General features: G+C 43.5%; 1 protein-coding gene across 19 annotated transcripts; it reads left to right on the top strand.

The window, feature by feature from the left end:
* Window positions 1-187: 187 nt before the first annotated feature.
* LOC109645267 (EH domain-binding protein 1-like protein 1) lies at window positions 188-27,289 on the top strand. Of its 19 annotated transcripts, none has more exons than XM_069539566.1 (31): window positions 298-849; window positions 4,079-4,136; window positions 4,395-4,490; window positions 5,234-5,287; window positions 5,391-5,569; window positions 6,206-6,324; window positions 6,468-6,554; window positions 7,750-8,484; window positions 9,164-9,226; window positions 9,335-9,472; window positions 9,990-10,232; window positions 10,393-10,555; window positions 11,845-12,183; window positions 12,313-13,662; window positions 14,811-15,083; window positions 15,237-15,773; window positions 16,048-16,140; window positions 17,038-19,014; window positions 20,047-20,820; window positions 21,388-21,589; window positions 21,692-21,840; window positions 21,972-22,020; window positions 22,809-23,133; window positions 23,651-23,721; window positions 23,856-23,904; window positions 23,995-24,047; window positions 24,383-24,494; window positions 24,913-25,012; window positions 25,094-25,167; window positions 25,941-26,055; window positions 26,198-27,289. In XM_069539566.1, exons 1-31 carry the CDS (start codon window positions 746-748, stop codon window positions 26,283-26,285), a joined length of 8,769 nt encoding a protein of 2,922 aa, XP_069395667.1. In that variant the 5' UTR covers window positions 298-745; the 3' UTR covers window positions 26,286-27,289. The 19 variants fall into 19 exon arrangements, with proteins under 19 accessions (XP_069395678.1, XP_069395680.1, XP_069395667.1 ...); XM_069539565.1 differs by having other exon boundaries at window positions 24,374-24,494; XM_069539571.1 differs by lacking the exon at window positions 7,750-8,484 and having other exon boundaries at window positions 24,374-24,494.
* The last annotated feature ends 135 nt before the right edge of the window (window positions 27,290-27,424 follow it).

The following is a 27,424-nucleotide window of genomic DNA, read 5'->3' as shown; positions in this document are numbered from 1 at the left end:
TGGATGATGCAGCTGAAACTTCAGGAAATGACTTGAGCTGAAAAACTATTTTTCACAAACATTCAGTGTGTTGCCCTGCAGCCGGTGGGAGTTTGCAGAGCTGATAAAGTGAAACAGTCACCGTGCAGCAGATAAGGCCCTTTGCAGTGACACAGACAGTCAGGATCAAAGTCTGCATGTATGACAGAAGACTTTTACCTCAGGGCCTTCACACACTGTGCTCAGGCAGGGCGAGATAAAGACCTTGTGCTGCTGCTGCATCACCAGTAGACTCGCTTTGCATATCTGTCTCACCTTCTGTCACTGGCGCATATGGGGAGGGAGGATGGACTCACTCTAGAGGCAGCAGACCCACATTACAACAAGCCCCATGCAGGCTGGACTAAGCTGCGCTGTCTCCGTGTGGATTACTGCCAGAGAGAGAGAGAGGAGACTTTTCAATGACAGCTCCAAACTTCAGCCTCATATCAGGAGCTTATCTGTGCTCGCAGCGGAATCGCTTCCTCTTTGCGCATGGCCCAATTGGTACTTCTGTGTAAAGATTGGTGAGTGATTCCGCTCACGCTGCAAATGAGCGCAGGTCTCAGCTTGTGTGAGGTTCATCATCACCAGGAGAACGAGAAGGAGAGGAGGACCTTTTAAGGAGCAGAGGACAAAGTTGGATAAAGTGGCTGTTGCGCAGAGGAGAGCGTGATTTCCTTCTTTCGTCTCTCCTCGTGTTTTATTAAGTTTAGAGGAGGAAGTCATGACTTCGGTTTGGAAGAGACTTCAGCGCGTTGGTAAAAAGGCGTCAAAGTTTCAATTCGTCGCTTCTTACCAGGAACTGGTTTTGGAGTGCACCAAGAAATGGTGAGTACAGTGTAGACGCACCGTTTCACCACCTGACTGTGTGACATGGAAATATCTCTGCGAGGCCATGTTTGGTGTGTTATTATCATTATCAACAACAGGGCTCCGTTATTATGGCCATGTTCAGTGTTGTGGGTCTTTCCGCTGTGTTGAGGAGGATGAGGGAGTCCCTCATGTGCGGACAGTGTGACTGAGGATTGTGTGTGTGTGTGTGTGTGTGTGTGTGTGTGTGTGTGTGTGTGTGTGTGTGTGTGTGTGTGTGTGTGTGTGTGTGTGTGTGTGTGTGTGTGTGTGTGTGTTAGTCATCAGTGGGATCACTGATGCTATAGAATCCAAATAATGCCAATTACTGTCAGAATGAACAGAGGAAAGTGATGGTCACATTTGGACTAAGGCATTATTGACACATGTACAAATATCGAAGTGGTCCACGTTATAAAATCATAATAATATAACAAAATATATCAGTGAATAAAACAACACAGAACATAAGAGAGAGAGACATGTACATAATCTAAAAGACGCGAAAAAGACAAAAGTATAAAAATATTTTAAAAATATGTGTTCCCTTTGCAAGATTTACAGTTTAACATTCAGCATCAACATTTGATCATTGTTTCATTAGCAGCACAACAATAGACCCAGGTGTTTTGCTGTTATTTCATTTTACAGGTGCAAGTAAGTCACTTCATAGCTCAGGCCCCGTAGGGCTTTTCTTCACTTGTGCAGTTTCCTGATTGTACAACACAGTTGGGAGAAGTCCCGGTGATGCAGCTCCGGCCTTTATTCAGCTATGACATCCACTGACACAGCATCACACAAACAAAACAAATCCCAAAAGACACTTGTAGGGTTCGAAGGTCAAGCTTCACTGACATGTTTCCATTTGATTCTACTTGTGCTACTTGCTTACTTTAAAATCTTGCTTCTATATGTCACTGCACGACATTCTTCAGTGATACACCATGGAAAAGTTTCTCTAGTGTCTTTAAACTTTTACCTACTTGTCAGCGTGGCACTTAGTGTGACTTCTTATCTGCCCAGATTACATTAAAGCATGGAATAATTGTGCAAGAGGCTCATCATCCGAACGATAAGAGACAGATCAGTTTTTTTCCCCCTGACTGAAGCCTGGGTTCAATAAAGTTTCAGAGTTTGATCAGCGGCAGAGAAGCTTGTGTTGTGTGGACACAGAGACGGGAGGGGCCACAATGATTTCAACAGTGTGATGAAATCATTGAGTTTATACCAGGGTGTTGTTTAAACACAGGCAGAAGTCAGGAAGCACAGAGAGACAGAGGAGAGAAGAAAATCTGTGGATTCATCCAAAGTCTCAGTCATATCAAGTGTGAGGTTAAGTTTAAGCTTATTTAGATCCTCATTAGCCACCATGTAACATAGCTTCTCTTCCTGGGGTTGTATTACCTCATTTTCTTTCAATTATATATACAACCTCAATTAACTCTGGATTTTTGGAGGCCAATGCCGGTTCAATATAAGGGAGTAAACAATTTCTGATAGGAAATATATATTAAATAACTGCAATGATTCCCGGGATGTCATTGTCAAATCCTTACAACAAAGAAATCTAATTGAGTCTTGATATTTTACTGTTTAACCATAAACATGATTTCAAATAACTACAAATAAAAACAAAACATGAATACAACCAAATATATAGAACTCAAATTAAACAAACATGTTTATTCTGTAATTATCAGCAAACATATATTATGTTGGAAATAAAAACACAGAGGGTAGTGAAAAAAACAAGTCTCAGGAGTTCGTGTGACACAATCAAAAATGATTATGTGACTAATGGGACTGTTTTTTTGCAACAATCGGAGTGTTTTATGTGACAAAAGCATAAGATGGGTTAGTGAGGATCTTTATTCATTTACTGGCGGTAAATGTGTATGAGGGAATCATAAATAATTCACCCGGCACTTTTTCAAACTGGAAAGCTCTGAGGAGGGTAATGTTTATCCGTTCTCATCTAGTCATGTGTCTGCTGCAGGAAATCAAAACTTCTGTCTGTGGAACCACAATGTAAAATTATTACATGTTGCCAGACTGTATTGTTCTACTAATGTTTGTCTGTGTTAAACCAGTTACAACCCTCCTCCACTGCCCATTGTTACTGCAATCACATGTTTGTCTTTGTGTTGCAGTTATAGTTTCTTTTCATCAAGTCTTTGATGCTTCCTAATTTTTGCCCCCTCACACACACACACACACACACACACACACACACACACACACACACACACACACACACACACACACACACACACACACACACACACTCTCATATCTATTTCCCCCACTCTGCTGCTGTCAGTCTATTTTCTGATGCCACTCCTGACCCCCTAACACACATGAACACACACAGCTGTTCTGAACCTGTGTGTGTGTCTGTGTGTGTTGGTAATGTGTGTGTGTTGGTAATGGGGGTTCCTTCTTCCTGTCAAGAGGCACACCTCACATTCAAATCGACTCATGTCACATGACTCAGCGGCTTCCTGTTTCACGTCCTGTGCTGCAGGCGTCTGAGAAAACACAATAGAAACATATTCATATACGTCATTGTGAACACACTCTAACACTCCATATGTAAACACATTTTATAGACAGGAACTGGGTGACTTTCTGGCACAATTAAACTATTAGATTTTTTAAAATACACACAGATGAAAGAAAGAACATCCGTGCCACACACACACACACATACTCATGTTTGTTCTTCTATCTTATTGAGGACATTCATTGGCATAATGCATCCCCTCGCCCCTTACCTTAACCATCATAACTAAATGCCTTACCCTAACACTAACCTAATTCTAACCCTAACCCTCAATCCGAGTCTTCACCCTCAAAAAGTCCATTAAAGGTGGTCAGATAGTGAGGACAGACAAAAATGTCCTAAGGTTTAAGCTCAACATGCATGGTCCACATAATAACTACAATACACACACATACAGTACATAATGGGCTTGTCTTTGACTCTGAGGCTTTATTAAGCAGCGGTGGAAGTCATAAGACATTCTGTCAGCCCTTGTGTTGTCCCTTTAAACAATGTCCACTTTGTTTTAAAACATTATTCGGTGAAATAATGAAAATGTTCAGTCTTATTTTCATCATGTTCTACTCGCTGTAATAACTGTAACTGTCAAGAGGAAAAGTGTCATTCATTTGTGTGTTTTGGTTTGTGTTTGTTGTGTTTCTGTAGGCAACCAGACAAGCTGAGGGTGGTGTGGACCAGGAGGAACAGACGCATGTGTTCCAAGGTAAACACACACACACACACACACACAGAGACACACACAGACACACACAGACACACACACACACACACACACAGAGACACACACACACACACACACACACAGACAGACAGACAGACAGACAGACACACACACACACACACACACACACACACACACACACACACACACACACACACTCACACTCACACTCACACTCACACACACACACACACACACAGACAAACTGCTTCTTGTTAACGTGTCGTTTGTTGTGTTCAGCTCCACAGTTGGCAGCCTGGAATCAAGAACCCCTACAGGGGCATGGTGGTGTGGCCTGTCCCAGAGAACATCGACATCTCTGTGACACTCTTCAAGGTACAAAAACCAAAACACTCAATGTACACATACAGCAGGTGACACATTATATTACCAGCTGGGTGGTGGATTACACAGGGGAGAATGGTTTTGGATTTGTTTTTCACTTTCTATAACGTTGCCAGATAAAGCATTTTTCAAAATGTCATTGATTTCTCACAGAATAATCCATGAATCTTGATTCAGTTTAAACAGGACATCATCTTTTAAAGTGAGAAATGTGCACAACTAGAAATTTGCATACACAAGTTGCAGTAGTTTTACAATAAGAAAAGCAAGAGGAACATTTAATACTTGAATAGAAGTCTCATTATATTGAAATTAAAGATTCCAGTTTCAAATCAGAAGAGAACGGAGAGTGGGGCAAGCCCAAGGCTAATGTCCTAATGTCCTAATGCTAATGCAATGTTAATTCAAAATAATTCCAGGATCTGCTCCAAAATTTAACGCGGTCTTTCTTTGATCATGCCCCACGCCTCCAAAACATTTAATGAAAATGAATCCTGCTAATTATAGTAATAAATATTCATCCTCTTTGTAGAAATCATCGTAGCTAAAACTAGATCTTGCTTGTTAAAAGTTCCCACAGTTTGAGTGAGTGTATATACAGGGACATCAAGATATTACATTATACAACCACATGCATTCATAAACTATTACGATAACTGTACTTTTACAATTACTATATAAAGGAAATGTTTAGAGAATATGTTGCACTAAACCAATTGTATTTTCGTCCTCAGGAAGCCAACGCTGATGAGTTTGAGGACAAAGAGTGGACCTTTGTCATTGAGGGTGTAAGTCAAACACTAATGTTTGACATTTAAATGAGACGAAACAGATTTTAAATGTATTCAAAATACATTTCTCATCGTGGGTGTTTTTCTTGGATTCGTCCAGGAGAACAAGGGGCATCGTAAGGTGCTGGCGTCGGCTGACATCAACCTGAAGCGGTTTGCCAGTCCCACGCCGACGCAGATTGACCTGATGCTGAAGCTGAAGCCGCTGTCCGTTAAAGTGGTGGAGGCCACGCTCAAGCTCTCGCTGTCGTGTGTCTTTGTTCGTGAGGGAAAAGCCACGTGAGTAGTGGTCGTAGTTATTCTACTTGATGCATCAGGGCCATGTGGTCATGATGGTTTTATGAACGCGTGTTTTGATGGAGTCAATATTTAAAAGGATAGCTGCTGCACTTTTTTATTGCATGTGACACCAATATGACAGTGTTACGACATTGGTTGTCTGTTTGTCCCAGACGTGGACTGTATAAAGATGGTGGACATAACAGCTCCTCAGAAGTTAAGTCAAATCATCTTGATAGCCCCCTGGTGGCTGGCTGCAGTATAAGTCATAAACACGCCTAAGAAATAATCTCAAAGATAGTTTATGTCATTTTGGGACGTTCATATCACACTGATGTTTGTTCAAGTGCTCATAAATTGGTCTTGATTAGTTATTTGATGCTATAAAACGAGGTGAAACGTCATGATTCACATCTGAGACTGACTCGCAATTGGTCAAGAGCCTGTATGGGTGGGACCTCGAACTGCGATCGTTAACGGTGCAGAATCCAAATGACGTCAAATATGCAAGATGGCAGCACCTGTATCTGGGATATTTTAGCTTCATTTTTGTGCAACGGATAGAAGGGGAGATGTACAATCCATCATGTAGGCTTATAAATGTAACATACCTCAACTACTATTATTGCTCCTTAGTGATGAAGACATGCAGAGTCTGGCCAGCCTGATGAGCGTCAAACCCTCAGACATCGGTAACCTGGACGACTTCAATGAGAGCGATGAAGACGAGGACAAGAAGTCCATCACTGCGACAGGCAGGCAGACACACATACACATCAACACTGTTTCCCTTCTTCTGACCTTCTCTGTGAATTATTTCCTCGCATCACTCCTTTCACATTTCTTCCTCCTCTACCTTCTCTGTTATTCCTGTCTCTGTTTCTGGCTGCTGCTATAGTTCCACACACTCTCACTCGCCCAAATCGCCCCGCTCCCCCTCCGCCTGACAAGCGACACTCCACTGGAGCTTCTCTTCCAGCCTCAGGTAGCTCGCTCTCGCTCTTACAGTCCTGTTATTTGTTTCTCTTTCCAGGGAGAGGGAGGACAGGAGCTCAGTCCTTCTTTGCATTATCGGGCAGCTCAGCTTATATCACACTATTTCACACACATGCCATTTGTTCTGCAGTCCTCATCACATGACTGGACAGCTTCTTCTAAATATGTTATTGGCATGCCACATATTTCTCATCTGGATCTTAAATGCAATTAGGAATCATGGGATGATGATTGTATTTAAATTGTATTGAATCTTGTTTGGAGGAATGAAAAGCTTCAAGTGACTTATTGTGCACACGGGGATGTGAACAACACGTGGAGATAAACTGCAAATGACCATAAATCTGACATGAGACTACTGATGTCCCCCTGATGTCTTTTTTAAAGATGAAATGATATGATCATGATCCTTCTCAAACGTTATCGCATCATTTCGTGTAGGCTACAGCTTGGAGCTGGTGCAGCGCTTCTGTACTGAAACGTTAATATAAAAAAAAAATGTAAAAGAAGAAAACTTATGCAGATCATTACATAATAGCATGTAAAATACTGGTTCTAGTTAAAGTTCTACAAGGTAAAAGTATCAAAACCAAATGCACTTAAAGAGTCAAAAGTAAAGTAAACCAATCTTATTCAAGCATACTGTATGTCCCCCAAAAAATTGTTCAACCTGTTTTTAATTCAAAAAATTGTAAAATTCTAAAAGACTATCTGCATCTTGAAACAACTCGCACTATAATTATTACAAGTTTGAGCTTTGTTGGAACTTTTTGGAATGATTTCAATAGCATTAAAAGTTCAATGTGTGGATCCACTCATACATACTGACACCAAACAGCATGTTGTAAATGAAATTCAGCAGCGGTTAAGCTCTTAAGTTTCAGTTCAGGTTGCTTCTCTGTTGCAAATGTGCTGGTGTGGAGTAAAATGATCAGGTGAGAGGAAAAGCAGACGATGATAAATGGGCTTTAATTCCATCACTGTTCATCACAGGTTCATATTTTGTTTGTGGCGTCGCCCAAACAAGTGAGTCATGTGATTAACTGAGGATCCTGACATGTGACGCCAACAGTGATCCAGTTTTCATTTCATTCTCATTCTCAAGTCAAGTTTTTCATTGTGTTTTTCAATGTTTCTCCCTCCTTCCATCCATCCATCCATCCCTCCATCCCTCCATCCATCAGTCTGTGGACGTGATGGCGGTCCTCCCAGCCCTGCCATCCACTCTCGCCCTCCCCTACCGATTGCCCCTCGGCCCTCACCCCGCCGCTCACGACACCCCCTCGCCAATGCCCCTGTCCAATCAGAGATCCAGCCTTCCCCTGGCCCCTCCCCTCAGCCCTCGCCCAGGTCCAAGCATAAGAAACTGACCAATCCCGTTGCTCCTGAGCCTCCTGCTTTAGCTCACCCACAACCTCAGAGTCCCCAGGTTCCAGCAGTTGCTCCCTCAACCCAGAGTCCATCCCCCGTTCTGCCTCTCTCTGATGTGTCTCCTGCTAGTCCTCCATCCCCCAAGTCCAACTCCATAACCACCCCTACCTCTTCCCCCCATCCTCCATCTCCCACATGCTCCATATCTGTGTCCACTTCAGTCTCAGTGGAGCCTCCCCCAAATCTTCATCCAATCACCGTCACTGCAACTGGCATCACTACTTTAACCACAAACGAACCTCCCTCCACTGCGACGTCATCAACTGACATGACCATAACATCGTCTTCCACAGCTCCCCTAAAGTCCTCTCTCATCGCTTTGACCCATAAGCCCGTCTCTCCTGTCTCTCAGCCTCTCCTTTTCAAATCCACCTCACCCTCAAACTCCACCCTGTCCTCTGAGTCCACATCCACTCACCCTCCGCTCGCCCGGACCCTCTCTCAGCCGCCTTCTCTGCCCAGAATCTTCCAGTCAGGCTCAGCGAAAGGTATCGACAGGCTGGCTGACAAGCATGTTGCACGCTTTCACGCTAACCCATTCCTTGTGAGTGAGGGGTCTGGTTTGACCTCGTGACTTAGCTTCATGCCCATGATACAGATTTTAGTTTACTATTGATGTACAGTATTTTGAAGGTCCGTACATGGTTGGGTTGTTATGCTATCAGAATTTGTTGAGTGTTTTAAAGTTGAAAGTCAGTGCTGCATGACCTCAGGCAACACGAACAAATGAAAGCGTTGTATTTTGGATCATTTGCTTTCTGCATGTTTTTGAATGCTGCCCAGAACAACAGTCACTGTTATTCTACTAGTAGATTTAGACCACGCATCAGAGATCTGAATGTTAATCCATAGGTTAGTTAGACAGATTCATCACCAACATGTTCAAGTCTTCTCAATGTGATGTGATATATCACACAGTCACATGTTGTAATATAAATCACAATCATAAGCTTGTTTTGAACATTTACACGTCCACTAACTAGAAGGTCGGCCGTTTGATCCCTGGCACCTCCAGGCTGCATTCCATGGTGTTCTTGGGCAGGATGGTTGTACCATCAGTGTATGAATGGTGTGTGATAGAAAAAGCACTGTGTGTGAATGAATGGGTGAATGTGACTTTCATGTCCATGACTCCTTTATATACCTCCTCTGCTCTCCTCTCCTCAGTTCCTGCTTCATATCAACGGCGCCCCCCAGAGGCTCAAACTGATGATCCTACTTCAGTCACTGGTCCGTCTCTTGCTTTGACAAATGTTAATCAGCTGCTGACATTCTTTTTAAATCTATACAAATCTACTTTTCTCTTGTCCTTTTTCTCATGTCTTTCCTCTCTGCTAGTTCGTTCCCACATTTTCAAACCTCAGCTTGTCAAGTCAATCACCCGCCCTACTTCTCCCTCACCCTTTTCTGCTGATGCACCTCCTCTCGCTTCAACACCCCCTGTTCCCAAACCTCACCCCTCTGGCTCAGCATCAGGTAACCGACCGAGTGCACTTTACAGCCAATGTTCTTCCCCTTCTAACATTTCCTGCAGATTCATAAGCATCTTAGCACCTTCTTTTAAACTCCCTCTCACTTCTAGACTTTTCTATTTCTTTGTAAATGGTAAATGGTTGTATTTATATAATGCTTTTCTAGTCTTGATGACCACTCAAAGCGCTTTACACTACAGTTTTCCATTCACACACACATTCATACATACAGTGCTTCTATAGCTAGCACTTTTTGTTGTTCTATTGGGCAGTTTGGGGTTCAGTATCTTGCCCAAGGACACTTTGGCATGCAGATGGGAAGACTGGGGATTGAACTTCTGACCTTCTGGTTGGAGGACGACCGCTCTACCCCTCAGCCACAGCCATCATTTGTGCTGCCTTCATTTACCAATCTTTCTCAAAATCCTCTCATTTTCCACCCCACTTGATCGTCTCTGTCCTCCTTCTCTGCTCTTTAGTACTATCTTTATTCTGTTCTTCTGCACACTTTCTTTCCTCAGGTGTTCAGGGGACATGGCTGACATCTGACTCTGCCCCGATCAAAGGAGACATCGCCCCTGTCCCTCTACTGAGCAGCCCTGATCTTGATGCTCTCTGCGACCCTGTGGCTCCGGCCCTTCCTGCCCCCCTTCCTCGCTCCTCACCCCCTCGCTCCTCATCTCTTTCCACCTCTGTTCTACTCTCTTCTCCTCCCCCTCAGTCTGCTGTCTCTCCTTCTGCTCCTCCTGCTCAGATCAGCTCAGGTACACCAGCTGACCAATCAAACATTTCACTTGTCAGTGTTATATTCCCCTTGCTAACATTTCTTTGTCTTGTCCAAAATTACCACATTTTCCCTCCATTCTTTCAAATATGTCTTCCTGTGTGTTATTTATTATCTGATGTTGCTTTTTCTCTTTACAGGCTTAACGTTCCCCCTCGCTCAAGCAGACAAGGAAACGACTCAGAGGCGTCTAAGCCAAGGTGAAAAGGCGGCCAACATCAGGATATCCAACCAGCAAATCAGACCAGGCCAGGACTCAAAGGCAACCACCACAGAAAACAAAGCTGAGCCAGGGAGGATCAGGTGAGGTCATGGGATGATGACAACATGATCATGTGAACTTTTATTGCTTGGTCTGGCTCCTTAAAAGATGTGTTTTGCCTCAAACTGCTGTTTGAGGCCAAAATGTGTCAATAGACGACAGAGCCAAAAAGAAGTTTTGAAGCAGAGTGTAGGAGACACAACATAGATGATAAACGTCCAGAAGGCTTGGATTCTCCTTGCTGTTCTTCTCAATTTGTGAACCTCAAACTATTTTCAGACACGCACTGAACATTTCCGGAGGAGCTGTATGTAAGAATGCAAATGTCTGAGTCAGCTGCTCTGCACATTTACTGGAACCTTTCCTTTTAGCCCCCCAGTAAAGTTTTTGGAGAATGTCCGAGTGAGACCGTGTGAGAATACAGCTGGAAAATGTCTGTTAAATTCACAGTGAGTGACTGAGTTTGTTGGAGATGTTTCAGACATACGACAGAGAAAAAAAACTAAAAGAATACAAAGATCTCAGGATTAGATAGGGCTGCCATACAAGTGAAAGACGAAGATGTCGACTTGGACATTCAACACCATATTTCCTGCAGTGAAATTTATACCTCATGTCCTGCCTCCTGCTTATCTAACCAGGCGCCAACCCTCTCCTAAACAACCAGCACACAGGTTAGCTTAGCTTAGCACAAAGACTGGAAACAGAGAGAAACAGCTAGCCTCGTTATGTTGCAAGAAATCAAAATCTCTGAAGCTCAATTAATCCCTAATTAACAATAAATAATCATATTTAAACAGAATATAAAGGAAAGTTGGGGTTGTTCTTTTTGATTTCTTTTTATTATAGCTGCTATAATGTTATTTGTTATTATACAGCTAATTCAGCTCTTCAGTGTGGATCATAGAGGAAAACTTAGAGCATATTTATTTCAAGCCTGGAACACTTGTTATGTATTGGTCAACACTTAATCAGAATCATTGTGATCTAAATGACCACTTTAGTGCAGAGGCATGTTATTGAGTAACAGTTCCTGATCAAGTTTTATGAGTCCTTATCGACTTGTTGCTCGAGGACTCACGGCTGCTTTGTTCTCTGTGCTTCTGCTACCTTGATGCTAACTCTAGCTAATGGCTGCAGAGTGGTTTGTACCCTGCATTGTGTTGCACTCACCTTCCAGTAGGTGTCAATGCAGTGGAACAGTTACCAGGTGTGTAGTGTGGCCTGCCCCCCCCCCCCCCCCCCCCATCACCTCCTGCACGCTTCACCCTTGCGAACCCTCTCACACACTTGTCTCTCAAGCCTGACCACCAGTATTTCTGTCCCCCAGTCCTGCCCAATCCCGCTCTGAGCTGATCATAGCCCCGCCCCCTCCGTGGCCCTTCTCGTGCAGTGAGAGCTCCACCAATCAGCAGCCCTCCACCAACGTTGTGGCAGCTTTTATCACTCCCAAGCAGCCAAACGCTCAGAGGGTTATTGATTTGAAAAAGCCAATCGATGAAACGCAGAATATAATCAGTGCCAGTAAGGCACCACTGGCGCAGCCTGAGCCTGAGCTCGACTTTGGCAGCGTCATGTTTGAACCGTTTGACCAGAGACATGAATCAGGGGGCTTGTTTCTGGAAGAGGATGATTCTAAACGGGATACTATCAAAAGGTGTCCTCCAGGGTGAGTATTTATGTTCAAGATCCAGAAAAATAAACAGATAAAGATAAAAAATGTGAACTGGTGGTGATGATCATGGTTAAAAACACAGAGAGAATTGGGCTTAAGAAATATTGTTTATCTGTTCTGCAGTTTTGAACAAAAAACAAAAGAAAAGACCTGTGGAGGAAAGACAGAGCAGTTAGAGGGAGCAGCGACGCAGAGAGAGGAGAAGATGAGGGCCGAGCAGAGCGAAAAACAAAAACAAGAGGGGGAACAGAGGAGAAAGGAAGAAGAGGAAAGAGCAGTGCTCCTGAAACAGGAGCAGGACGAGAGGAAAAAACATGAGGAAGAGAAGAAGAGACTGTTAGAGGAGGAGAAGAAGAGGCTGTTGCAAGAGGAGGAGGAGGGGAAGAAGGAGAGGGAAAGGAGGAAACGCGAGGAGGAGAGACTCCTGAAGGAGAAGAGAGAAAAACAGGAAAAGCAGCTGAGAGAGGAACAGGAGAAGAGAAAGCGGGAGGAAGAGGAGAGGAAGAAAAGAGAGCAGGAGAGGAGAATCCTGAGGATGGAGGAGGAAAAGGAAAAACTTCAAAGGGAGGAGGAGAGGAGACATGAGAGAGAGAGATTCCTGAGGCAGATGAAGGAGGAGGAGGAGAAGAGGTTGGAGGAGAGGAGAGTGCTAGAGGAGCAAAGTAGGAGGAGAGAGGAAGAGAAAAGGAGGCTCCTTGAGGAAGAGGAGAGGAGGAAACTGGAGGAGAAACGCATGAAGGCAGAGCAACAGAAAATTAAGGAGGAGGAGGAGAATATCAAAGAAGCACAGGAGAGAGGAAGGAGGGAAATGCAAGAAAAGGAGAGACTTCTCAAGGAGGAGAAGGAGAGACTCTTAAAGGATGAGAAAGAAAGGATGGAGAGGAACAAAAAAGAGGAGGAGGAAAGGCAGAAAAGAGAGAAGGAGAAAAGACATGAAGAGGAGGAGGAGAGGAGGAAAGAAAGGCTCTTAAAAGAGCAGAGAGAAAGGATGCAAAAAGAGGAAGAGGAGAGGAAGAGGATGGAAGAGGAGGAGAAGAAAGTCAAAGAAGCAGAGGAGAGAAGAAAGAGGGAAGTGGAAGAAAAGGAGAGACTTCTTAAAGAAAAGAAGGAGAAAGAGAAGGAAGAAGATGAAAAGAAGAGGAGACAAGTACAAGAGGAGCAGAGAAAGAAGGAGGAAGAAGGGAGGAAAATGGAAGAGCAGAAGAGGAAGGAGCTTGGAAAGGCTCTAATCTTCAGTCCAGACGCCAACAGATCAGACGAGGACAAGCAGAAGATGAGAACTCTGGTTTCTTCTTCATCTTCTCCTTTATCAGTCTCTCAGTTAAACACACACCTCACACACACACCTCCTCCTGGTCTCCCTCTTCCTGCTCCACACCTCCCTCCTCCAAACAAAACCAGTGTTACATCCGAGAAGCTGTCTTCACAAATTCTCATCCAGAGCTCTGCCTCCGTTAACTCCAGCACAGATCGGTGAGTTGCTGAAACGACGAGTGATCCCGTCACTGTGGGTGTCGTCTGCTTTCTTAAGCCTCAAATAAAATCAATCAATTAATCAATTTGAAATCTTCACAAATCAATTTAAAGCAACACTGTGTAACTTTTACTGAGCAGCAGCGCCCTCTGCAGCCACATTTAGTGATTGATTCTGTTGGACTGTAAGTGTCTGAGGGTTTAAGCTGTTTTTATGTGGAGAAAAAAACAAGTCTCAACCCACAACTGAACAGTTATTACCCATGAACCCCGGCTTCCTGAATCAGAGGAGCTGCTGCTGTAATAAGTTCACCTAACTCTGTTCAGGATTCTTCATATTTTAAAAGTTTCCTCGCTGAATATCGGATGTGAACAATGACCTCTGGATCTTTTTTAAACGATCTACAGTTCAACGTTACTCTTGAACTTGTTGGGTCTAGTCAGTTACACACATCTCAAAACTAATTTTGAAGCTGCTATTCAAAGGTTATAAAGTTAGAGAGTGTTGCTTTGTATTCTTTCTGATTTAAATCTACTGATTTAAGCATCAGCCTTTGCTCAGTTTTTTCAGGTACATGAGATTCAGGTTGTGCAGAATAATTTAACATTTGATTTTTATATTTTATTCTATTTTATTTCCCTGTTCTTCTGTGGTAATTATTTTTGTGATTCTCCGCTCATGTTAAATTTGGACTGATTGATTATGTGTGTTGTAGGAGTGGGCAGATCAAACCCAAAAGTATTGCTACTACTGATATGTCTGAGTATGTCTTGTGTGTGCATGCATTCACTCAATGTCTATTGATAATTATTAGAATTTATGTGTTTATTTTGTGAATTCTGTCTTTCATTTGAGCATGCAAGCAATACACATTTAATAGTCAAAGGAAAAGCTCAATTGCCAGTTACACAGTACTGATACATCAGTTAATGGTGCATGCAATCAAAGCAACTTGGACTGATGAGAAGTGTTGATACTGGTATTGATATGCGTGTGGCTCTGCTGTTGCTTGGAAACTATTTTCTGTGGTATCACTCACCCCTACTCTTAAGTTTTTCCTCTTCCTTCATTGTGGCTTTCTTACTGCTACTGAACTCTTCTCCTTGTTTCTTCCCTTTTTCATTTTTCCTCTTTCGTCTTACTCCAGTCTGGTGCAACTCTCCCTCGTCAAGGAAGATTCACTGTCAAATACTGTTGTCCCTGAAAACAAAATATCTGCTGCATGTGCTCCAACTGCCATCCATTCAGCCCCTACTGCTCAGGATAAACCAGTCACATCAGAGGACTTGACCCTGGTGCCTCCACCAAAGGGGCTGTGTGATGCAGAGATTCCTCTGTGGAATGTGCTAGAAAGTAGAAGTGGGAGAGATTCACCTGAAAATATCTCTGCCAAGGATGGTACAAACCCTTTGTGCAGAGGGTAAGAATGGATGAGGGTCTGTCTGTCTGCTTTTCTGCCTTACCTCCATGTCTGTCTGTGGCGGCCTTGCTAAAAGTCAAGCTTTTTATTAACACATGTAGGAAATGTCATTTAGTAAAAAATGTAACTTCATGTGTTTTTCTTCTTTCCTAGCTCACACAGAGAAGATGCTGCTGAGGAGGACGCTCCTGTCAGACAGGAGCCCCAGCCAATCACAGCCAAAGGCTCAGGAACACCTCAAGTTGAACCACCTCCTGCTCGACCTGGTGCACCATCAGTTACAGAGGAGCCCAAAGAGCCAGAGGGACCCTGCGTGAAACCAACGACCTCACTCGAGGTTTCCCCCAAACCAGGCAAAGAGCGCACAGCTTTGGCGCTGGAGTCGCTCCGGCCCTCAAAGCCAGAACCAGTATTGCGGCCAGAACCAGGATTGCGGCCGGAACCGGTTCTCCAGCCGTCGGGGAAACCACAACAGGAGGCAGCAGATGATGAGAAGCCAGCAGGCATCTCAGCTGGTGGTGAGGAGAGTTCGGTCAACAATAAGGATCCAGTGTGCGAGGCGGAGAAGCAGCTGTGGGCAGCTGTGGAGGAGACCACAGCGGAGACAGGAGGAGACAAAGTGGTGGAAAGCAGTGAGAGCACTGAAGAGAAGGATGAGCAGGAGAAGAGGGAGGAAGGTGTAAAAGGGGGGTGAGTCAGTAATGATTCCTCGCTGCCTTTTGCTGCACTGCGTGACATTTACTATTCTCCATACAACATCATATATAAACACACACATGGAAATACACCGACTAATGTTCCTGCAACCTAACCACTGCTTTAACTGCAGCTGCTATTAACCACTTCTGTCCTCTCCATCTCAACCGATTTCTACGTTGTTAGACTGAATATTTGAGCAGAAGTGATATGAAGAGAAGTTTTCAACAGATTAAAATGTGTATGTGTGTGTATCTCTGCGTGATAGTGCACATGCAGAGGCAGGTATGTGTGTTGCAGAGCAGCAGAAGGAGGCGTCTGCTGGCTTCATGTCAGCAGTCGTTGGGGTGTTGTATAGAGGGTGAGTCTCTCTGCCTGCCTGTGTGGTTGATGATTTGTTAAGGTGTGACGCAGAATGCAAAAACATGTTTGTAGACTAAGCCTAGGGACATTAGGTACATGTTGCCAGTATTTAATTTGCATACACCAAAACTGATAAAGTAAACACAACCAAACAAGGCTTTATTGCTATATCAGAAACTACTTTAAATGTGGTATGTTCTTTAGGAATAGTATAATTTTTGATATTATCCATCTTTGGAGTTGACATTAAAAGATTTACACATATGTTTTTGAAGTTAAAAACTTGCCTCTACATGTAGTACAATTGAACGAGTCATACAAAATGTATTTACATTATTCAAATTATTTATCATTTATTTTTATACGCCGCCACCTTATTCAGATTGACACATTTTTATATTATTTGTATGATCGTTTGAAACACTGACTCGCTGTATACAAACACTGTGTATACAACCATCCCTCCTTTATTTAGCAGTACATCAATTACTTTGTGTTGTCAGCGGTTTATGTGCAGTTGTTTTGGTTACTTGGTCCACTCACTCAACTGCCTCAAACAAAGTGATGATAGTTTTATTTTTCTTTAGTTTTGCATCTTGGTGCAGTTTGTCTCCCTGCTCTCATGTCAGCGGTGATGCAAATCTCTGTGGGCTCTATTGCAGAGTGGGAAAAAAACTACAGGATGGTTCTCAGTGTAACAAACAAAGATATCTCTGCTGTTTGCTTTTGCACGGCACTTTGGACCAGCACCAAAACAAAGTCTGAGAAGGAACTATTTAATCAAGCATGCAGACTGTCTGTGACGCTGTCCGGAGCCTACTGTGATCACTGTGCAGGTCATTTCAGGGTGAGCTCTGTCTCAGAGTATTTCTGTCCCTCGTGTCTGTCCCTTCAGCTATGAGACAGTGACCTCCCTCCTGCACGCGACTGGATCAGCTGATGCAAGTCATGCAGGGATGAAGTCTTCCTCTGAGCCAGATGAGGATCCACTGGATGCCGTTGGAGTGGGCATTTCACCACCCACAGCCTTCTCTGACGTAACAGAAAATCAGACGATTAGTGAAAAGAAGGAATCGCCTCAGAAACCGAGGTGCTTGACTTCAGCGGAGCCATTTGGGCTAACTCTGGTGGCAAGTCTGCGACTGGCAGCCAGCGAGCAGGAGAAAGAGAGAGAGAAGGAGAGCGAGAGGAAGGAGAAAGAAAGGATAGAGAACATGGAGAGGGAGGAGAGGGCCAGGAAGGAGAGGGAAAAGGAGGAAAGAGAGAGGCAGGCAAAGGAGAAAGCAGACATGGAGAGGAAGGAGAGGGAAAACAAAGTAAGGGCTGAGAGGGAAAAGGAAGAAAGAGAGAGGCAGGCAAAGGAGAAAGATGAGATGGAGAGGAAGGAGAGGGAAAGGATAGAAGAGAGAAAGAGGTTAGAAAGAGAGAGGGAGAAGCTGGAGAGGGAGGTGAGGGAAAAGGCAAAGAGGGAAAAGGAGGAAAGAGAGAAGCTGGCAAAGGAGAAAGCAGACATGGAGAGGAAGGAGAGGGAAAGGATGGAGAGGGAAAAGGCAGAAGAGAGAAATAGGTTGGAAAAAAAGAGAGAGAAGCTGGAGAGGGAAGTGAGGGAAAAGGAAGAGAGGGAAGAGAAAGAAAATGTTCAGAGGGAAAAGGAGGAAAGAGAGAAGCTGGCGAAGGAGAAAGCAGAGATGGAGAGGAAGGAGAGGGAAAGGATGGAGAGGGAAAAGGCAGAAGAGAGAAAGAGGTTGGAAAAAGAGAGAGAGAAGTTGGAGAGGGAATTGAGGGAAAAGGCAGAGAGGGAAGAGAAAGAAAGGGTTTTGAGGGAAAAGAAGGAAAGAGACAGGCTGGCAAAGGAGAAAGAAGAGATGGAGAGGAGGGAGAGGGACAGGATGGAGAGGGGAAAGAAAGAAGAGAGGGAGAAGCTGGAGAGGGAAGAAAAAGAAAGGGTTGAGAGGGAAAAGGGGGAAAGAGAGAAGCTGACAAAGGAGAAAGCAGAGATGGAGAGGAAGGAGAGGGAAAAGATAGAAGAAAGAAAGAGGTTAGAAAGAGAGAGGGAGAAGCTGGAGAGGGAAGTGAAGGAAAAGGCAGAGAGGGAAGAGAAAGAAAGGGTTGTGAGGGAAAAGGAGGAAAGAGACAAGCTGGCAAAGGAGAAAGAAGAGATGGAGAGGAAGGAGAGGGAAAGGATGGAGAGCGAAAAGATAGAAGAGAGAAAGAGGTTAGAAAGAGAGAGGGAGAACCAGCAAAGGGAAGAGAGGGAAAAAGCAGAGAAAGAAAGGGAGCAGCTGAGGGCAGATGAGGAAGAAAAGAAAAAAGAAATGGCAAAAAAGAAGATGGAAGAGGAGAAGAGCAGAAAGAAAGAGGAAGAGAAGATGGTGGAAAGGGGTGATAATAGCAAAGGAATGAAACCACAACAGAGACAAGAGATAGCTTTTGATTTAGTGCAAAGCAGCCAGGAAGTGGTGAGCATCCAATCAGCTGAGTGGCCTCCACTGAGGGAAGCAGAGCTGGATGATATCGCATATGATGATGATGAAGAGTCAGAAAGCAAATGTCATCCCAAACTAGAGAAAACAGTCGACCCCAAGGCTGAAATCCAACGGCTCTCCACCAGAACTGCTGACTCTGCCCCTGCAGCCAGACCAACAAATAAATCTGACTCCAGATCAGGCAAACCTAAGGACAGTGATACTGCTGTTAAGCCCCTGAGTGGGTCTGGCCCGAGATCAGTTAAACAAGGCAAACCTAACATTCACCTAGCCGCCATCCCAGAGTGGATGAGGGAGGAGGAGGACGAGGAGGTGGAGTATGAGAGAGGACACGAGGATCTCGGCTCTATCTGGCTGGCTGAGCTGTACATGGAGGGGGAAGCGGGGTGAGTAAAGTGGGTGAGAGGGTTTATAGCAGCTGAGAGAGAAGGGTGAGTAACCAGGAAGGAATTGGGTACATGAGAGAGATCTGCTTGTTGCTTCGTGTGGATTATAGAGGACTTTGCCTGTGGTTTTTTTACCTTTAGATCTTTCCCAAGTCAGACTTGTGTGTGGGCATGTGAGTCATGCACGTCTCCACCAAACAAAATCATTATCGTGTTGTTTGTAGCCTGGAATTTCCTCTTTGCATCCTGCCTCAGGGATGGATGACTATAGTGGACACGCCTTACCCGCAGAATTAAGTTATCTGAAAACCCTGAGCAGCTGATTGCAGTCATTTCCTCCAATTATGTCACTCCTTGTCCTGACTCACTCAATATTACACATATTTCAGTATGACTCATACTTAATGAGAATATCATTACCTTCAGACACTCCTTCAAACTTTAGAACTTATCCAATAACGGATGTAAACAGGTAATTCAGACTGGAATGCCTTAAATTCAATCAAGCTGTAAACTGCACACACTCATCTATGTCAGTTCCCTAAATGCATCTGACGTATCTACATCTCTTCTGTTTAAGTTGCATGACAATCACTGTGTTTGGGGTTGACATGAAACAATATCAAAAGGCTCATTGCATTTGTTCAGTCGCCTACTTGCTGCAGCTAAGTAGCATGGATTGGTTTGGTCATTGGATGTTGAAGTTGAAGGCTGAAGCATGTTGAAATCTGGAGTTTTTCTTTGGTTGGTGGCTTTCACACAGTCAGACCTCTGTCCCATCGTACTCGTAGAACTCTCGGGAAATTCTCGTCCAAACAATGGGAAAGTCAAGACCTTTGGATGGCTTGAGACAACCACAGCCGTGACAGTGAACTTTACAGTTTGGATTGGCAAAATCATCTCTGCAACCATTTTTGATCTTTTTGACCTAAAAAGGATGGAGCTCTGGCTGCGATGATCGGCATGACAACGACACTGCCGTCAGTTTTGTCAAAAGCACTTCAGCTCTGAAATCTTCTTTTCTGTCTTCAGCCCAGGACACCCATCCTCTGCTGTAACCCAGAAGCCCTCTTCTCTGCCCTTCAGCGAACAAACCCGTCACCAGACCTCTGCTGCCAGTCAGCGTCCTGACTCTGTGACCGGTCAGACTGAACATCCTACAGAGACGAGGGCTAAACTTCCTCCCCAACACAATGAGGCTCGAAAACAGCCAATAAAAGGACAGAGAGACGATCATCCCTGCCTGGAGGTAGCAGCTGACAAGGAGGGAGAACTTGTTCAATCGTCTGTGATGCACTTGCCCCTTCATCCAAGTGCAAATGCAACCAGCCAACCCTCTGACTTAAAACATACCAAGATACAAGCTGACATACACATCAGCAAGACACATGATGACCCAAGGAAACCCACAGATTCACTCATGAGTCTTGAAATGAGGGATGTTATTCATGTGAACCATTCCAAGAGCTTGAACGAGCGCCCCACACAGAACGACAGCACACGGATGGACGACCGACACACAGGGACCCCTGATCATAACGACCCCATCAAAGACAAACATCTCCAGGAGGAGGAGGAGTTCCTGTTAGCCAAAATCCGTCTGATGAGCGGTGGTGACACGTCACCCGTCTCTAGTGCTCGCATTATGAAACGCCTCATCCCCGCCCCTGGTGATATTGATAGTGACGCCACAGAAAACCCTCCTGAACTTACTGATCAGAATCAGATCTCATTTACCCGCTGCTGTGACGGCCTGCAGGAAATATCACTAACTGAGACAGAGGAGCCACTGAGGGGGAAGCGTGTGTAAGTCAGCATGAGGCGTCAACCTATGCTGCTTTTTGAAAGGACGCTGAGTCTTGTGTGTGATTTTTGTGTGTGATGTGCAGAAATGCAGCTCTACTCTTGAACTTCAAGTCAAATGTCTAAAGGTATTTTGCCAATTTTACAAGTCAATAATATCTTATTGATCATGTGGAGTCGTAACACATAGATGTTAAGTCTGAGACAATGACCTCAGTCTGCTGTACTCTCTTGGTGTTTGGTGTTCGAACAACAGGGGCAAGAGGTTGCATCATGTCAAGGGAAAACAAAAACTAGTTCACTAGTAGTGATTGTTTTTCAGCCGACAGAGCAGATCAATGTTAAATCATGCTTCATTTTCATATCTACCAGTGTCTTAAATGGTGTATGCTCCTATCATGCCCACTAACATCGTGTCAGTGCTGAGATCTGCTCTCTGATCCGCTATGTTGGCAAAGCTTGCATGTCTCCTGCTCAAATCTACTTATCGCTGATGCCAAGCTGCTTGTATAAAACTATTTCTATTCATCACCCATCTCGTCTATGTTTTTATTCCTCTTCTCCTCTCAGGCTAAAGCACCAGGAGGTCGACCTCCCGTCTGAGCTCAGAGACACGACCAGCACAGACACACACACCCCTCCTCCCCATCACTGTGAGATGAAGACATCTTGGCTTCCCACATTACTAGAAGAGGAATCTGCTGAAATCAAAACTCCTGATCCAGTTCCTAAAGTCCGAGAGGAGGCCGATGGGAAGGACGACTCTGCTGAGGTAAATACTCAGAATTCCGATGTTAGCCTAAAAACTCTGTTATTTTGAAATCACAGAGAAACACACACATACACACACCTGAGACTGAGCTTGTTTTTTCAGGACCTGGTGAACTCCAGCCAGTCGCTGCTGCAGTGGTGTCAGGACATCACCAGCCAGCACCAGGGGGTAAAGGTCACAAACTTCAGCACGTCCTGGAGAAACGGCCTGGCCTTCTGTGCCATCCTGCATCACTTCCACCCAGACAAAATGTACATCGTTCAGTCTCCTTTAAAGCTGATTGTATATATTTTAGGATCCATTCAGTTTTTAAATTATTGAAGGACTCTATAGTTTAAAATCTACATTTAAATGCTTTCATTATTTGCTTTTGTCCCATTAGAGATTTTGACCAGTTAAATCCACATGACATCAAGCTCAACAACAAAAAGGTGAGAGACATGAATTAATCAAATATATATTCATATTCCACAGCAACAATTCCATCATAAGTGTTATATGAGTTTAATATATATGTTTTAGTCTCATTTATTCAATTTTGTAGTGTTGTAATCATCCTGTCTAATGGTTATGTTGTTTCTCTTCTTGGTTTAAAACGGTTAAGTGATGTTTCCTTTCTCATTGACGCTGCTGACATATTATCAAATCCTTAAGACAGTGTGTTTTCCAATAATCTGAACCACATGGTATTGTACAGTTAGGACAGTGTTTGGATGGGTGACAGCTCTTGTCAGGGAGAGTGTAGGTTTTTGTCGTTTACGGACATAAACCTACACAGATTAGATCAGATTTCCTTGATAGGGACCTGATTCTTAATTTGTTTCACACATAGAAGGTGAACTATAGGTACTTATATCTGGCGTAGAAGTAGCTGCAGTCTTCTTCTGACGTTGCATAAGATCCTAACAAGCTCCAGACTTTATGCTTCCCGAGAGGCAAAACAGAGGGTAAAACGTCTGCAGAGCTTTGGCTGCAACACTCTGCAGCTCAATAAGCTCATTGTTCTGAGCACAGTGTATTTATTGAAAACAGTTCAGACGAGTGACTCAATGTTTTGTCTCTTCTCTCATCTGAATTGGTCAGTCAGAGGACATTGCTTACAGAGATCTTCATGAGGTCATCAGACTGAAACTATTAAATATAGATCGACATGCCCTGGTGGTTATCCAAGGAATCATTATTAAAACGTCTATTCTTTTCTGATGATGTGCTTCTTCAGGCGTATGACGGTTTCGAGGCGCTGGGCATCTCTCGTCTGTTGGAGCCGTCCGACATGGTTCTCCTATCCGTCCCCGACAGGCTCATAGTCATGACCTACCTCAGCCAGATCCGCTCGCACTTCACCAACCAGGAGCTGAGCGTGCTGCAGATCGAGCACAACAGCAGCCAGTCCAGCTACGGCCTCGCCCTCTCCGGCCCTGCCCCCACTGACGTCGACGCTGCTGCATTCTGCATGGCCAGACTGAACGAAGGAGTGAGTCTAGAGGAAGGGGGAAGCAGCACACTGGTCGTCCCGCCACCGAGGACCAAACGACTGGTTAAAGGTATCAACCCGTCGTCATTTATGCCATCTGTCCTCAAGGCTCTTTTTATCTGCTTCAACCTTTTTGACCCTTCAGTGGGTTCATCATAATCTTTATATACAGTCTGTGATCATAACACATTGTACAGGCCTGCAGTACCTTAGATTTAAAGTCTCCATTTAATCCAGGCTATACATCTTTGGAGTGTGGGAGGAGGCTGGAGTACATGTAGAAACCCCCCCCCCACAGAAAGTGATGAAGTGTGAAAACCTTCCATCCTCAAACTATGAGGAATCCTACATTAAACCAATATTTTATACCAAATTTAGAAATGATTTCTGTCTTTGTGTCAATGAATGTGATCATACAGTAATACATTTGTTATATGTTTTGTTTTCCAATCTTCACTTTGGTTGCTGCTTATTCAGTCTCCTTTGTTAATCAACATTTCTAGAGGTTTTAAATGAGGCTGTGAGAATTTTAGGTGAATAATAATGTTTAAAAAAATCCTTCTGATTTTTTTTCTCATCTGTTTTAGGTGAGGAGTCAATATCCCCTCTCCCACCCCCAAGATCGATCACCAAGACAGTCACATCTGGACTCACTCAGGTGACACTTGTTGTATCTGAATCTTTAACCTTGATATCCACTTCTCAAGCAGAAAAAAGGGTTTGAATGTATAATCTTAAGAGGAGAAAGCTGTTATACACCTTTTTTTAATGTGACAGCTTTGTCATCTTCAGGATGAAGACACGAAGACAAACTCTGCAACAGAAAACACGAAGAAAACAGGTGGGTACACAACATGCCAAATGCAACACATCCAACTTCTGTCTCGCTCTTCTTTTTTTTTAACTCTGTAATTTGTTCTTGTTTGTGCAGAGCTGCAAACAGCTGCAGAGACAGATGCTCCAAAACAAGACTCTGAAACACTGGTCAGTTATGGGAACGCTTTCCGTTTTCATCTTCTCTCCTTCTTTGCTGTATCTTTGAATCTCAGATCAGATCAAATTAATCATTAACAAATGTCTCTAAGAAAAATGTATCTACAAAACTCTGGTCATTTATTATGAAGACAGAAATGAAATATTCTGTGTTTACTGATTGTATTTTTCCATCCTTTTGATCTCTCTAATCTTTTGACCCTCTTCTTCTCTTTGTTTCCCCCTGCTTTCATTTTCCAACTCTCTATTTTCCTTTTCCTCATTTTCCCTTGTTGTGTATGTTCATGTGTGCGTGTGTGCGTGTGGCTTGTGGTCAGTGTCTGCAGGACACCAGTCAGTATGTGCTGAGTGAGCTGGCAGCGCTGGAGACAGAGCAAAGGCACATCGACAGCAGAGCTGCTGTGGTGGAGCGAAGACTGCGGAGCCTCATGGAAACAGGTGAGTCACACACACACACACACACACACACACACACACACACACACACACACACACACGAACACTGGCATTTCCAACTAGTCATTAACAGAATCTACTCAAGAAGCAGGAGTGAGAACCGAACATCCATCCATCCCATATGTGCATCACTTACTTTGAGGGTCACAGGGGCCTGGAGCCAATCCCAGGTGACATTAGGTGAGAGGTGGTGTACAGCCTGGACAGGTCGCCAGTAGGATTTACAGCAACAAACACACTCACATTCATACCTACAGTCAATTTAGAGTCACCTATCAACACACACAGCATGTCTTTGGACTGGAGGAGGAAGCATAGGTACCTGTAAAAAACAAGAACTAAACAGTTGAACACATTAGATCTCAGTACAATATATGTCCTGTCTTTTTCTATTATACAGGAAGTGACCGTAATGAAGAGGAGAGACTGATCCAGGAGTGGTTCACACTGGTGAACAAGAAGAACGCTCTGATACGCAGGCAGGACAACCTGGAGCTACTGTGAGCCCCCTCATCAGTATACACATGTACATACATATATATAACACGTTTTCGTCATCTGATTATTGATTGCATCCACAGACAAGAGGAGCAGGATCTGGAGCGGAGGTTTGAGCTTCTCACCAGAGAACTGCGGGTCATCATCGCTATAGAAGGTTCGTAACCAACAGTGGTGGAAGGGTCGAAACGTTAACTTCAGTGAAATCCACAATATCACTTTGTTAAATGAAAAGCATCAGAGGGGTGATGATTACCCTATTCCTCAATATGATCATAGATTATTTTTGATCTATATAAGCTATAGGTTGGTCAATAGTGCTAAAAGCTGCATGTAAACCTCAAAAAATATATTTTTGAATTACGCATGAAGTAATAATCTTTTTACTTATTTGGGACTTCTTCACAATAATTTTATGGTCAATTCAAGTGTCTTTATTATTTGCAGAGATATCATGGTGAATCTGTTGTTCTGACCATATTTTTACAGTTGCTGACTCATGACATCTTAATTTAATCAGTCACTCGCATGTGTTAGTCAGGCCTATCTCAGCATGGTCTGCTCATGTTACCTTTCAGTCTATTGTCAGCTGACTCTCATCTGGCTGCCTCACAGCATGTTCCAAAACGGAATCATCTGGAGATACACTCCAGAGTAATATTCAAACCAAGTGTGGTGATAATCCATCAATGTGTTGTTGAGTTATTTTGCACAAACACACACTCGCAAGGGAGCGAAAAACAACACCCAGCTTATGCATCTATAGGCACACAGGGTAACTGAGAGGCAGGATGGAGAATATTTTACAAACTATTGGGTCGTGTAATAATCTTAATCTGCAGAGCCACTAGTCACTTTAGTAACTGCCCTTTCCTTATTGTACATTATCATTATGAACCATTGTGTGAATTGCTGGTGTTGGTCCTGCAGACTGGCAGAAGTCGCCCACTCAGCAGCAGAGGGAGCAGCTGCTCCTCCAGGAGCTGGTGTCTCTGGTCAACCAGCGGGACGAAATCATCAGAGACATCGACGCCAAGGAGAGAGGGTGAGTGTGTGTCGGTGTGTGGAAAAGACAAAACAGGAGGAGGATGGCGAAGTCCTAAAATTATAAAAAGCAAATGTTAAAAAATGATGACCTGCAGAAAACATTAACATTCATTCATCGCATTGTAATGTTTGATGTGAAGGGCACTGGAGGAGGATGAGCGACTGGAGCGTGGTCTGGAGATGAGGAGGAGAAAATACAACAACAAAGACAAATGTGTCCTGCAGTGAGAAGACGGGACAATAACAACCAGATTTGACTACTGAGCCCCTGAAGTAGTGTGTTCATAATTTTACATGAGCAGAATGGAAACTGATTTTTCTTCCTTTTTTAGTGCCTTGATTTTCCTGAAGAGCTGCCAGATTGAGGCTGAAAACCTTTTGTTTATTCATGTCAAAGTTGAATTATTTTCACCCTGTCTTAATGTAATGCTATTATTTTGATTCTATTCACCTGTTTTTATTTATTCAAATGATGTGCCTTTATTTTTATTGTCGTACATCTGTTGCACACGTGGTGTTTTTGTGTGTTTGTGTGTTTGTGTGTATGTTCTGCTGTGTTGGTTCAGTATTTAAACACTGGGTTTTGTGTTATTTTTTGAGGGGATGGGTTTCCCCTGTTATCATGGCAACAACTTGTTAAAATTAAAACAGAAATGTGCCAAATCCTTCATGATGAATAGTTTACAGCTTCTTATCTTATATGCACATCAGGAAATCTGTTCCATTTTTGCTGGTAATATCCTTTTTTCCACAATGAGAGATTTCTGCTAACACACCAATTACATTTCAGATACAAACATTGTAAGTGAGAAATCCTGAGCTGGACTCAAACCCACAACGTTGTTTGTACAACTGCAATGTGATGCCAATGTCACGTTGTGATAAAGTCTGAAAGCATTTCCACTTATTGCGAGGATAAAATTGTTTCTTTGTTTAGAAGTTGAAGGTTTTTGAAGTGTTTCTATGTTAAAGATATCCGGCATAGTTTCTTGTTTAAAGTATTTATTTTACACTATGAGTGCCTTGAATAAACCATTCTGGTTAAACTGCTTTATTCACAGAAATGAACCTGTTCCTTCGGTTCTGTGTCGTTTGACTACTGTGTGCCTGCTTTAGGAGGTGTGCTGATAGAGCGGTACTTGCTTCACATCACCACTGTGTGCCCGTCACTCTGTATATTTATGTTGATGAATGATGTTGATAAATAAAAATAAATATTGGTTGGTTGCTTACATCTGTTATCAGTGCATTTGTGTGTCTTTTTGGTTGAACACCCTTCTGTGCTTTGGACACAAATATAATACTATCTAATATAATGTCCCAGAAACAAACACACACTTATTGGAGTCGGTTTAAAAGCTGAATAT

Source organism: Paralichthys olivaceus, chromosome 15, assembly GCF_024713975.1.
Source record: "Paralichthys olivaceus isolate ysfri-2021 chromosome 15, ASM2471397v2, whole genome shotgun sequence".
NCBI classification, from domain to species: domain Eukaryota; kingdom Metazoa; phylum Chordata; class Actinopteri; order Pleuronectiformes; family Paralichthyidae; genus Paralichthys; species Paralichthys olivaceus.
The sequence above is the reverse complement of the archived record's forward strand: the minus strand, read 5'-3'. Positions and strand labels throughout refer to the sequence as shown.

Coding starts and splice junctions, on each gene's coding strand:
- LOC109645267 (XM_069539565.1), top strand. CDS start 746: ATGACTTCGGTTTGGAAGAGACTTCAGCGCGTTGGTAAAAAGGCGTCA. Junction 9,227..9,334: donor TGATCCTACTTCAGTCACTG/GTCCGTCTCTTG, acceptor CCTCTCTGCTAG/TTCGTTCCCACATTTTCAAA. Junction 12,184..12,312: donor ATCAAAAGGTGTCCTCCAGG/GTGAGTATTTAT, acceptor TCTGTTCTGCAG/TTTTGAACAAAAAACAAAAG.